This window comes from Pocillopora damicornis, chromosome 6 (assembly GCF_964200805.1).
Source record: "Pocillopora damicornis chromosome 6, jaPocDami1.2, whole genome shotgun sequence".
Lineage (NCBI taxonomy): Eukaryota > Metazoa > Cnidaria > Anthozoa > Scleractinia > Pocilloporidae > Pocillopora > Pocillopora damicornis.
The window spans coordinates 10567000-10580548 of NC_142675.1; the positions used below are offsets into that span (position 1 = coordinate 10567000).

Below are 13549 nucleotides of genomic sequence, written 5' to 3' on the forward strand. Positions count from 1 at the left end.
GGAACGAAATGGCTGTTGTTGTTGTTTTTTTACCTTTATTGAGGAAATGTTGTATTGTGATTGAAAAGAACATCGACAAAAAAGTTTGCAAATAGAATTAGTTACCAAATATGATAAAAAGGATGCTTAAAAGGAAAGTTTGGTAGGGGGGTCCAAATCTGCGAAGGGGGGTCCATATCCGCTAGCGGATTTGGACCGGGGGGGTCCAAACCGCTAGCGGATATGGACCGGGGGTCCAAATCCGCGGGGGGTCCAAATCCGCTGTGACACCGGAAATAAATGAATTTCATATCGAGTTTACATGCAAGATAATTTAGCCTGTAAAAACGAGCATTTATTTCCTTTTTGTCTTTTACTTTACATGCATCCCGCGCTCCTAAAGAGGATTCATACACACACAAGTGTCGTGCTGCGTTTACATTATACAGGTACAAAAGGTCGTCCGGAATGAGTTTTTCGTTCTGGAATGAAAACCCTGAACTTATTCAGAAATGACTCGTTTCGAATAGATTTTACTCAGGTATCATGTGGCAACCGGTATGAACTCGTTCTTGAACAAAACTCATTCCGATATCAAGTAAAAGGCCCCTAAAAGTTTTTATTCCCCGAGCATCACGCTTTGCTCTCCCGTCTGAATACTATACTATCGTAGAAGCAACAACCCACTTTTAACCGCTTCGCTGCCAATGAAACAACGATTAGTGACTACAAGGAGCACATATTCTAAATTTATTCTAATATTTTCAATTCAACATAAACAAAAATCTTTATACAGGGTAAATATTTATTTGTGCCGGTATCAATTACTGCGTGACTAGCTTATGATATAAATGGGGGAGAGGGAAACACAACGAAAAACTTGGGATCCTGTCAAAAAGTAATACCCAAGCGTAATATAATAATCGAAACAGCTAACAAAATAATAAATAAACAAGGTAAGAGTGTTATGTAAATAAATAAACAAGGTAAGAGTGTTATGTGATTTTTTACAAATTGTAGTGATTTATGCCAGTTAACGGTGGCGACAAGTAGGTTCACTATGTATATTTCATAGTTGCTAGCAGATAAATTTGCCAGACTTTGCGTTCGTCTCAAGATAGAACAACGCAAATACACAAGGAAATTTTTACAGTAACCTTATAACCATTGTTTTGTCGTTAAAAAGCTTGAAGCTCAGTAGATTCTGTCATATCAGTCATTGTTAAAACTGTCTTTGTTTTGATGTTACTTTTTGACATAGGAAAAGTATGTCGGACAAAAATATTCACCAAAAAATAAATATTGCTTTGCCAGCTTCAATACTGACAGGGGATTAAGTTTAGGTGATAAAAGAAAGGATTATGCTGCTAGAAATACCGGAGGTCAAGTATATTCGTTACATGAGGTCACAACTCGGGTAACATTCACGGTGAAAATTTGCATATTTGAGCGGTCGAACGAAAAAAAATCATTTCTCGAAAACTAAACATATTTTCCTAAAAAACTACATCAAAATTATAAGGACGTATTGGGTTACAAAATATTAAAGTGGGAGTGAATCGAATTTTGGGCGACTTGCCAAAATATTTCAAATTTGTTCGATAGATGCTGACATCCTCTCTTAAATACATAGTCAAAAGATTTATCGTTTATTGCACCAGTGACCCCATGGAAAATTAAATAATTTAATTTTAAGTTTATTTCATTAAAGCAATAGACTGCACTTCCTATCGGTTTACCGGCGCTATAACCCACTTGCAAACTTTTCTTCGTGTTCTATTCTATGCGGTCTATTTCTTAATTATAACACTGGAGTGCGCTGCCTGATTGGTATATGTAAGCGTGGCGTAACACGTAACATTAACATGAAATCCTTGCACTTTTCGTAACGAACAATGCATATCCCAAAAGAGTGCAAGCTAAAGCCATAAATTCCTGGAAACATGCAAGTCAACAGGGCGAGCTCTCTGGTCATGTTGAAACTCATTTGATGCATTTTAATTGTTATAGGAGTGTTAGTCGGTCGTTTAGTGTGACTGACTCGGTGATGATGCTTGTAGGTCTGATAAGGACTCTGGCATTGATTGACGTTTAAAATCTGGGCGGAAGTCATCTCTGGTCGTCGTCAGAGCTAAAGTTAAGTCACATGAACCGTGGAGTTACATAAAGGACTTTGATTTTAAATTCTGCTCTGAAAGGAAGCTCTCACCACGATACTAACTGTTTTTTCGTTTTTGTTTTTCTTTGTTCGTGAAGGTTTTGAATCTCTATGCATTCATGCATCTGGATTAACCCGGAGATTGAATTGAGGGTTGACGAGACAAATAAATCTTTGCCACACGAAATTGCTGACACATATTGATCCCTGATTAGTCAAGTGTATCAAATTTATCAGATGGTTGCTTTGATCTAAATAAGATGCCAAGAGAGGCATTTTCACGCGATATTCAGTATAATCTTAAAGACCATCGATCCTACCTTAAGATAGGAAATCAACTGGCAAAGAAAAAGCTCATTCAACATGGACAAAGTTGAGTCCTCTGCCCGAGTTTGTTTAGGGCAAACCCGAACAAAGGAACGGGCTTCAAAATCCTGCTCTCGCTTGGCGTATGAGGAAGCTGTGTCGCTACTGTTCACTTTAGCCCGCAGACTTTCTCTGTTTTAACTACGTGTCGTTTTTATTTTTTCTCTTTTGGAAAGCAAGGGTTATTGACGACTCGTCAATTGTGAATTATACAGAATATGCAAAGAGTCTCCGGTTGATGCCTTGCCGTGCGAGGAGAAAAAACTTCATGAAGTTTGTGACGGCTTTGCCATGTGCTTTCTCAAATTCAGTGTTTTCCTGCGCCATTCTTATGACGGTGTTCGTTCATATTATTTCCCATTTACACAAACCTGTTTTGTTCAACTTAGTAACTGCACAGTCACCAAGCGAAGAACTTGTCACTCACGTCATCTCAGTTATTACCTATGCCATTTATGCAGTTTTTTTTAAATTTCCTTTCTCACAATCTACGGTTATTAATATCTATGGATAAGAGTGTCGTCCTACCTGCAAAGGGTAAAATAACCAGTGATACGAATAGAAATTTGACGATAGACATCATCTACTTCCTCTTAGTGAGCTTAAATGGCTTCCTGTTTGAGCTGGCTTGACCGCTGTGTAAGTTAATTTAATCGGCCTGTGAAATATTTACAATGTAGGCCAATAGGTCAATAAAAGAAGGTGCAGCCTATCAGTGTTCAATTGTTTCTGTCCTAACACTGCCTCACAAAAATTTCACTCTTTCACCGCCGAAGTAAGAAAATGATTAAGAAGTAAATAGGTAACTCGATACGTTCAGTTTATTTTCGAAAGTTGTATAGACGATGCCTTTGTTTCTATACACTTGGTTACTTCCTTGCTCCGTAAACTTTAGCAAAAACATAAGCATTGTTTTAGTTGTATTTCAAATTGCTGTAACGTTCTCGTCCGGTATAGCTGTGAGTTGGTGGTCTTCCCTTACTTTTCGATCGAGATAGACCTCGAGATACTCGGTGAGGAAAACAGTGAACATAGACGTTGTAAAAGCGTCGAAATTAGCTTTGGATTAGACGAAAGTTTGATTTCTATAGTGATACTGAACTCTGACACCAAGTAACCCTCAGTGTCATTAACACCATTCAATAGGTCGGTAAGCATTTTTGGTGTAAATGTTGATACGCAAAGCATTGTTCTTTGGAAGATTTTAAAAATGAATCAAATAACCTTCAACAATTTCAACACAACGCTACACAGTTTTCTGGCCGTCATGCATGGTAACCAGCGTTCCAGCATGGTGAACCTATAGTGCGGGTTCCGTATGCTCAGGATATCTGTAAGATTTCTACTTCTAACAGCGTATCTACCACTGCTTTGTCTCGACACATTTTAGTCTTGATAATTTTTTTAGTGCTTTCTGTTTAATTTCGGGTAAGGTGTGTTTATGGGCGGCCGCCCATATTATATGAACCCTTTCTTCTGTGACGATGAGTGATACAAATCGGTCCCTTAAGGAGTGATGCACAACCGATGATATGTCCACAGTTTCTGCCGGAGTTCCCGTGATCTTGCTTTTCCTAACAAGATCCCTCAAGGAGTTCGAGAAGAAAAGTTGCAGCTGAAAGACCTTTGGATTTTTCTCAAACAAACTATCACTTGAGCGAGGGATTTCCTCATGTTTTTCATCGCTTATTTCATCCTTTCAGAGAGCAACAGCTCGGCAAAAATATTTTCCATCTTCGAGGAAACGACTTCTCTCCTTAATAGAGGTATATTTTCAAACGTCGTAATTTGTTCATTATATACGTTAACAAGCATGGAAACAGGCAGTTCATATCTAAATCCAACTGAAAAGACTTAAATGAGTTATTTCCTAGCGATTCCTGGCTAGTTTTGTAATATTTCAAGACCATTGCGTCACAATAGACCTAACGCAAGGAGAGAAGTTTTTCGGTGTTTTTTATAACATATTTCGTAGTAATTGCAACAAAAACGTACACTACCCTCGTATTAACATATCTTTATCCATGTATGACAAAACTGCGGCATAAAAGTCATAATCTCTCGCAAAATCGCTTTTTTGGACGCCAAAACAACCTCTCGCCATACGTTCCTTTAGAGCGAGTTACAGTGTTTGCCCCGTGGCGATCCCAGGACTCTTTATGCAAACGCAAGGATCTGATTACTGGCAACTCATTCGTTGTTCTCGGTTACGCTTCGGGCAACTCTTTTTTGCGCATGTTTCGTACCCTCCCAACTTCCCGCATGTTCCATATCTGATAGTTGAGACACGAGGCGGTGCAGAACACATTACGCGGAAGAAGCCCGATGTAGCCGCTGGTTTACAGTTCGTGGGCCCCTAATTATCACGTCCGCTTATTATTGCTTTACTTCCCCACCGTCGTATCTTGAAGCGTGGTTCGCCTTCACGGCGCAGAAATTGCAATGTTTTCAGTCATATCCAATGTGTCTATATTCTTATGCTTGGTTTTGTTTATTCGTAAAGCAGGTAGGTACACGAATTCATCTCTACTGAGCGAGCGTTTCCGTTGGCGCGAAAAACAGCTTCGCAATGGACTGTCGGGTTATATTTCCAAACTGTTCAAAGGTCTGTGCTGTTTTCATAACTTTTTGGTTTGTTTTGTAGAATTAGTACCAAGATTTACGACAACTCCTCCAGATCCGTTCAATGTTTTGGAAGGCAACAATATCACCTTTGTGTGGAAGTACAACGTTAGTGGAACGTTTGACAGAGTTATCTTTCGGTTCATCAGCAGCTCTCCCCCTCGCACCATTGTGACCAAACCTGACTTAGACCGCGACGCAGTGGTTTCAAGTGATTACCGGGGTCGCATTCATGAAAACATCAATGCTACACGAGCAGAAATAACAGTCTTTGCATTGCTGCGATCTGAGAGTGGAGAATACGAAATTATCTTGACCAACAGCAATTTCGATACTACCAGCGACAGCGTGACTGTTCAAGTACAGTGTAAGTAAACCACCAAAAGTTTCACGAATATTATCTCTACTGGTTCCGTTTGTTAAAAAATTCTGAAATCATACCGTTAAGGTGAATGTCGTTTCGTTGTTGGATATTTCATTTCATTTATTCTTGACGCAAACTGCTGCTATTTTACGAGTTGCTTCAGAAGACATGAAGTACAAAACAGCGCAAGGTGGTCGCTGAATTGCTTCAAAAATAACTTTTAGCGCCGATATTCACCAAATATGCGGCAAGAAGTCGAGACTTGCTGCAGTCTCATCTCGAAACAGGTACGAGACCTACGTTTTTAAATTACACATATTTAATTTAGACAATGAAACGCGCAGAATGCGGCACTCTTCGGCTCCTCGAGCGGACATACCCCGTATTTTCGCTCTCTGTCTGTCATCATTTTTTTTGTGATTCGTAAAGGCTCAAGTTACATTTAAAAAACGCTTACAGGGCAAGTAATATCAGAGAAAGCATACCTTACACCTTTTCAAAGGATATGCAATGCCAGAATAGGTAAACAAATGTAAACCTGCGTGGCTATCGAATGCGGCTTAAATTACGTTTTAAACGACTTTTTCATCAACTATTTAATAAGTGGAATATTTTCAAAGTCGTCGCTTTTTTCAAAGAGAGGGCTAAGCGTACTTAAGCTTAATATCCTCCGTTATATGGCCAGTTCGAGAAAACTCACTTTCAGTTCATTTGCATTTACCGACTCTATACATGTTTAATGATTTCATCAGATAACTATGTAAAGTTTGAGAGGACGTCTTCTATTTATTGTTTTTTCTAATCATTCAAAGATTTGCGATTTCAAAAGCGTAATACTTTTCTCCTGTTTTTAAGTCAGTGTGTATATCTTGATAAGTTTCAAAGAGCTTAAGTTCTGTTTACAGGCAGCGAGTGGACGATAATGGTCATTTTTTTTGTCGCATGAATCATTCATATTGCTTCAACATTTTAAGTTGTTAAGTCACGTCCCGAAATAGCGCTCTGAATGTTATGGCTACACTATTTAGATATTGTTTGTGTAAATAACCAAAACCATTCGTTTTCAAAAAAGTATTTTTCCGGCGAAAGTGCAATTTTGGAAAACGGTGTTTCTAGACTGACTTCATTCCTTTAAGGCAGTGAAGGATAACAAATTTCGTTTCAGCGCATTGCATACTAATAAAGAGAGAAATAAATTCTCTAAACCAATATGTGGTTTGTTTCTAGATAGCAGTGTTTGCCAAAAAATACTTATATATTTAACAGAGAGTATGAGAATTCGTATTGTTTGTAACTCAACTGTTCTTAGGTTTGAAAACGAACTTCACTCTTAAAGTTATTTGTAACTTTGGTTCCTCTGGCGTAAACAAAAGCTGGATATTGGTTTGGTGATAGACATTTGCAGTGACTTAGTCCTGAATTAAAACAATTATTAGTTAATTTTTTTATTTCTTTTGTGGGAGGCTGTGTCCAATTTAGTTATAACAGACAAGCTAAAAACATCTTTTCATCAGGCACACAACCAGCATGTAGGTTTAGTACCTCCTTTCTATTGTGTGAAATCATGACAGCTTTTGAAGTTGTGCATAGTAATGGTTGTCTTGAAATACATGGAAAACTGAATTCTCAGAAAAATTATTTTGACAGTTTTTCAAGTTATCTTGGTCTCTAGAAAAATAGTTTATTTTCTTGTCTTAGTCAGCTCTTAGATGCTAGCCAGAGGTTTCAGAAAATCTGTGGATCATGTTCTTGAGAAAAATGCATGACAGCATTTGGAAAGTAAAACTGAAAGTAAAACAATTTGATAGGACTTTGCACCAATATGCTACTAGTGGTTGATGATACACTCTGATCTCATTAGCTGAGGCATTGTTCTAATTTGTAAGACCTCTCTGTCCCATTTCTTCGTGTATTTTACATCTTTGTTTAAAACCCCTAACTCAATTAAGGTTTACATTTTGTGAATATGCAAATCCTGGCAGAAGTAATGTTTGTGAATTCTGTTAATGCTTTTAAACATTATCAAACCAACTGTAGTCCACTATCATCATTGGAAACTGCAGTTTTTGTCCAAGATAATGACTTGTGTAATTTTACTGAATTTTTTCAGTTTTGATGATTAATTTTGACTCCAGCTGTCATAGTTCACTACTGTATGATCCTGCACATCCTGGCAACAACCGATTATAGGTTCATGCTTGATGCTGTCTATTAGAAAGATGTTAGCCTCTTTTGTGAACATTTATCATCCAAATAGTGCTTTTTATCCACTTGTTAGTGATACCCATCTTGGGTTGGCATGTAGCAACAAACAATAATATTGTTGAATCAAATGTAAACCAAAACTGCACATGAAATTTTTCCTCTAAGGAGAATTACTTTGAAGAAGTGAAGGATATCTAAATTTCTTACAGCACAATGGTTATTATGATGAAAAGCAATTTTTTTTCTTCAAGACTATTTTGGTCTTGTAAGGAAAACAATTTTGTCTTCATGATGTTATGTCTCAAAAATGCTCAATTGTTCCTTTTGACAGTGACTGTGCAAATTCTCATCATTTTTCCCTCCTTGTCTATTTTGGGTCTTTATGGGGAAATTGCTTAAGCTTAATGTTATTTGCATTTTTACTTCCTATGGTGTAAACAAAAGCCTGATATTGATGTGACCAACAGACATCTGCTCTGATGTAGCTAATATTACATTGACAGAAACAGTTATGCCTTTATTTTGAATTTCTTGTGAGGGAGCTTTTGTGCAAATTACTTTAATGAAAAGAGAAATTTAAAATGTCTATAGCCACAAGGTACCCATCTGTTAGAGGTTGCAGTGCCTCTTTTGTCATGTAGAGCAATTAAAACAAAAATTTTTCAAATTAATGACTAATTAACTTTACTGTAGGTTGTTTTCAAAAACTCCCACAAAAATTCACTCTTGGTCATATTGGTCTTTGGGAATAAATTTTTGTTGTCTCTCAATTTATGGCATATGATTCTAGAGCTTTCACAACATGTGGGAGTTGTTTATTGGAGACAAGTTGTTTACAGGGTGGTATTTTAGAAGAACATCTGAATTTCAAATAAATGTACATGAAGGACTTTGAACTAATATATTATTTGAGGTCATGAATCATATTATACTCACTTTGTATAATTCATTAATTGTTCAAAGTCTAAGAATCACAGACTTCATCTCTGCCTCTATCTCTCATAAAGTTAACATGTTTTCATTAAAACTTGAACTGAAAAACATTATATGCATAATTGCACAATGCACAATGTATGTGGTGTTGTTTTTTGAAAAGCCATAATAAAAGTTTCTGAAATGTTTTATTTGATATTTTGAAATTGCACCAAACCAACCACCAATGTTATATTAACAACACATTCAATATATTTTCTAATTCACAAGATAAATCACTATTAGCAGATACAGTGTGTACTAAGTATAATGTAGTGTATTTTACTAACTCTTGTCTCATGAATTGTGGTTTATCTGCCAGATGGCAAGATACAGTTTTTATGGATAGCCACTCTGAGTTACATGTACTACAGCTACATGTTGGCACATAAAGCATTGAAAAATAAATTAGTCTTTAAATCTTTAAATCATCAATCTTCAGTTACTTCAGGACTTTTGCTTTTAGTTCATTACTTAAGGTTTGTCCCTTTATTCTTTACCTTATCCACTGTACATATACACTGCTGTATACTTTTTTAATCAGTGATCAACATTAAAAAAAAGTATTCTTCATGCAATGAAGGAAAAAAAATATATATGTACATGTAAAAATATCCAATGGCAAATATTACTGGCAATTTTATTTGATAATTGAGCACATGTATTTGTGAAAAGTTATCTGGGATTGGACAGGTTTGCTGTGATTTCTCTCACATGCAAATCTTGTGCAATTCTTTCAACCAATCATTGGCAGATTTAAACATTCATGCTATTTGTTTGCTAAATAGAAGTTTCCATGTTTTCACATTGTATTCATTGTCAAAGACTTATGTTGGCATTTTCCTTTGTGCTGTTTGGTTGTTGTGGTTATGTACTTGAAGATTAAGTTTGGTTTTTGTAACACTCATCACTGGAGGAGCACTGTAACTTCAGTTGTTTCCAAGAAAGTTATGTGACTCTCTGCTTTAAACATCTTTGTTTTTAATAAAACTCAGGTTATTTTTGAAAAACACATCTATAGAAAGTGTATGTTATGTTATGTTACTCCAAACATGTGTACAACATTTTCTGTTTGTCATTTATTTAACAGATCCACCAGAATTCAACAGCTTTAGTAGTGATGTAGCTGTTGTGGAAGGTGACCCAAGTGTTACATTAGAGTGTATCGCAGATGGTGAACCAACACCAAACATTACCTGGACCAAAGTCTATACCAATGGCAATGACAGTGATGTACTGGGAACTGGGAATCAGTTTGTCCTTGAAACCAACAGAATTAACAATGGAACATATCGTTGTACAGCATACAATGGAATAGGAACAGCACCAAATCGCACAGTGAAAGTAGAAGTTAATTGTAAGTAGATAATTGTATATTGTACCTATTGTTGGTTTTTTTTTATTTTTCACAGAATGTAGGAATGATTGTCATGGTAGGTTAAGATAATGTAAAATGAAACTCCAAAAATGTGGGCACTTTTATTAGAGTTGTGAGGATGCAAGCAGGGTATGAAAAAGCCATGCAACCTGGCAGAGGGTGTTGTGAGATTCAGGGTGAATAATAATATTAAAAAAGAGCTGCAAGTCAGAATAAGAAAAAAAAAAAGGGAAAAGAAAGGAAAGGTGGAGCAATCAGTCACCTATGGCATTGGACTGGAAAGAAAAATGTTCGGCGCTTGCAACATGGTGTACAATGTCACGTGCTCTTATATCAATGCGTTATCAAATATTGTTGTTTTCTTCTCTTTAGTCAAACCAGAGAATGTCAAGTTAATGGTGAATGACTCAGTTGTATGTAAAGGTGATGTTATCAGTATCACCTGCTCAGCAGATGGTAAACCTGTAGTGCACACTTATCAACTGTTTGAGAATGAAATACCAGTTAATGATGGAAACAGCTCAGTTGGGGTATGGATGAGAAAAGATTTAATAGAAGGAGACTTTAGCTACAGTTGTGTGGCTAATAACACTGTTGGTACAACTGAGAAGACTGTAAATGTCACAGTGAAAGGTACAATATGAGAAGTAGTTGTTATCTGTCACAGCCATTAGCTTACATATGGTAAATGAATACTGGTGTAGGGTGTAATGCTTTAATACCATTTTCCCCATGATGTATTGTGTATTTAGCTGCAAGTGGCAACAGCAAATGAGTATTTTTGTTGGTGAGGTTGCTTTTGATATTGTGTATTAGTTCCATAGTTTCTTTTAGTTTACATTATAATGAAAATAATAGTTTAACTGCAGTACATGTAGGTGTCACTTACATGTGAGTCAAAAAAATTCAACACCTGTCCACTTCAAGTGGAAAGAAATCACTGCAATTTACAGTTTTGTCTTATGAAGGCTTTTGTATTCTTACTCTGTTGAAACAATCCTCTTTCTTCAACTGTTAATTGATGGCTGTCTGGACTCAATCCTATCCAGGGTTTTAATTGGAGGGCTCAGAGCAAGAACGATCCCTTAGTCCCCTAGTAGTTGACAACTACTTCTGAACACTTTCAAAAATGGCCGAAAAATCAAGGGATCGTTCTTGCTCTGAGCCTTTCAATTGATAATTGGTCACCATAAAAAAATAAGAAAAGAGAAAAAAAATTTGATCACCCCATCCACATTCCATATTATGCTGCATGAAAGTCTACTAGTCTTATGATACTGTACACGTGCAACACTTTTGTTTGCCAAATTGGCAAGTATGCTTGCTTGCTGATTAAGGGAAGAGAGTGAAGAATTTCAGTGTATTACTTAGCTGAGAAACATCTCTCATTTGAAGTGAGCTGAAATATTCATATTTATAACTACCATATTGAAAATAACAATGACAGTTCAATAACCTGACAGTTCATCACCAAACTTCCAAATGCAAAGTTGATGGTTAGACCTAAATGCTGCATGTACAGGATTGTTATATAACGTAACCAACGACATAAGTGCCACTTAATTACCACTCACTTTAAGTGTTTGGGTATTTGGGAGTTATGGAACTGCAAGAGGGGAAAAGAAAAAGACAGGGGATACAGGCATTTATTTCTTTCATAATTGGACCAACAATCAAGAAATTTGTTGTTTTTGTTTTTCTTTATCTGGTGGTCGCTAATAGACCACTTCTGCAGTTCAGTGATCTGGTGCTGAAATTACGGCACAAGGGTAAGGCTAAGAGTGAAGTCAACTGTATAACAAATTAAGTGCCATGGTGGTTAAAATGAGAGAAATGGGAGATGGTATGTCCAAGTAATAAAAATTTTTGATACTGGAAATTTGCCCTCACTTGTTTGTAATTTGTCTTTCAACAGCTTTTTGCAGTCTTGAGCAGAAGAGACTATTTTGATCTGCTTCATTGTTGTAGCTCTCTTGCTTAAATTAAAAAGTTCTGCTTTTTTTTCTTTGCCACCATCACTTGTAGCTGAATGTCTCTCTCCCACAAATAATTTTTTGCTCTCCCACAATTAATTTTGAGAAATTTTTTCTTATTTTCACCACCATGGTGCTTAATTCTTTATATGGATGAAAGCAACTTCTCACTGAGCCTCATCCTTGCACTGTAATTTTGGCACTAGATCACTGAACTGTGGGAACTCTGAAGTGGCCTATTGGTATCTTTTGTTGAAATTTTAGTCCAAAAGATACATTTATTTTCACTTAAAATAACTTGGGTGCATCTTAGGCCCTGTTTTAGTGAGTTTTTTTATATGCCATTTCCTTTATTTACATGCTATATTCCCATGGTACACAGCCCTCCCAATCTCATGGCAACTGTGGCTGAAATGCACATGTACAACTAGAAATCACATTTTTCTTAGCCAGTGTATTTAGCTGGAAGCCAGCACTTACTGAAAACCCTAATGAAGGAAAGAGAAATTGAAACACATCTGAGTCTTAGAATAAGTTACATGTAATCTCAAAAGTCATAGGCTCAAATTTTGATATTACATTTATTTTTAATTATTTTATTTGTTTGTTACTGGGACTAATGATCCAATAAAGAATGATTTTCTTCTTGTGAGCTGAACTCAAACTATAAAATTTCCTTATTTCTTTAGAATGCTTTTGCATTTTGAAAATGCATTTTAAAATAAATGAAGATCTGATGAGTGCATAGGTTCATAAACATGTATGTGTATACTTCTAATCATTTTTATCTTTTGTTCTGTGCAGTGCCCTCCAAAGTTTATCCATTGGAGAACATCACAGTTATAGAGGGTGAAAACAAAACTTTAACCTGTAATGTTTCTGGAAGTCCTTTGCTGAATGTAACATGGACAGAGGTTAGCAGCGGGAGTCTGTCCAGTGGAGTCATGCGTTATCTTACAAATATCAGCAGGAATAATGATGGTGAATACAAATGTGAAGCTACAAATGACTGTGGAAATAGCTCTGCCAGCACTTTCCTCACTGTGCTCTGTAAGTGATTGCTATTTAAATAATAATCATCAGGTAGTAATATGCATTAAGGTCTAGAGTGTTCATCTTGTAGCCCACTTTCCACTTGTTGCTAAGTGTGAAGTGCTAGATTCTTGAGCTGTCAGGTATTCCTTTCTCTTTTGAGATTAAGAAAGAGTAAAAAGCACTTAGGAGGCTGCCTTTTTTTTGAATAGATAATAAAACTAGATATAGAATTTCTATTGAAGTGTCCAACTTGATATGATTTTTATCGAGGTCCACATGAGAAGACAAATTTATATCCATAAGCAACCATGCTCTATTTTGTTTCTTATTTTAACAATCTCAGTTTGGTTATTAATCAAAAAAATTTGACAAAAAACCTTGGATTGAGAATTCTGAATGCTTTTTCAGTCATTTATCAACCTGACAGAATGGTGCAAAAGGCAAGTGATGTTTTGGCAGCTTATTGGCGATATCAAACATGTAAAAAGTTATTGTAA

At 36.3% G+C, this 13549-nt stretch overlaps 2 protein-coding genes across 2 annotated transcripts in view; both read left to right on the plus strand.

Moving 5' to 3' along the window:
• The first annotated feature begins 4853 nt into the window (after nt 1-4853).
• On the plus strand, nt 4854-10031 carry LOC149043892 (lachesin-like). The gene is made up of 3 exons (XM_089209132.1): nt 4854-5009; nt 5148-5492; nt 9757-10031. Exons 1-3 carry the CDS (start codon nt 4946-4948, stop codon nt 10029-10031), a joined length of 684 nt encoding a protein of 227 aa, XP_089065258.1. The 5' UTR covers nt 4854-4945.
• Nucleotides 9882-13549, plus strand: part of LOC113684745 (hemicentin-2-like) — a 31583-nt gene continuing 27915 nt past the window's right edge. The window contains exons 1-3 of the mRNA XM_089208936.1: nt 9882-10023; nt 10417-10677; nt 12822-13067. Coding sequence (XP_089065062.1) covers nt 10440-10677; nt 12822-13067 — 484 coding nt within the window. The 5' untranslated portion in view covers nt 9882-10023; nt 10417-10439. The remainder of the gene's footprint in view (nt 10024-10416; nt 10678-12821; nt 13068-13549) is intronic.

Coding starts and splice junctions, on each gene's coding strand:
- LOC149043892 (XM_089209132.1), top strand. CDS start 4,946: ATGTTTTCAGTCATATCCAATGTGTCTATATTCTTATGCTTGGTTTTG. Junction 5,010..5,147: donor TTTGTTTATTCGTAAAGCAG/GTAGGTACACGA, acceptor TTTGTTTTGTAG/AATTAGTACCAAGATTTACG. Junction 5,493..9,756: donor CGTGACTGTTCAAGTACAGT/GTAAGTAAACCA, acceptor TTTATTTAACAG/ATCCACCAGAATTCAACAGC.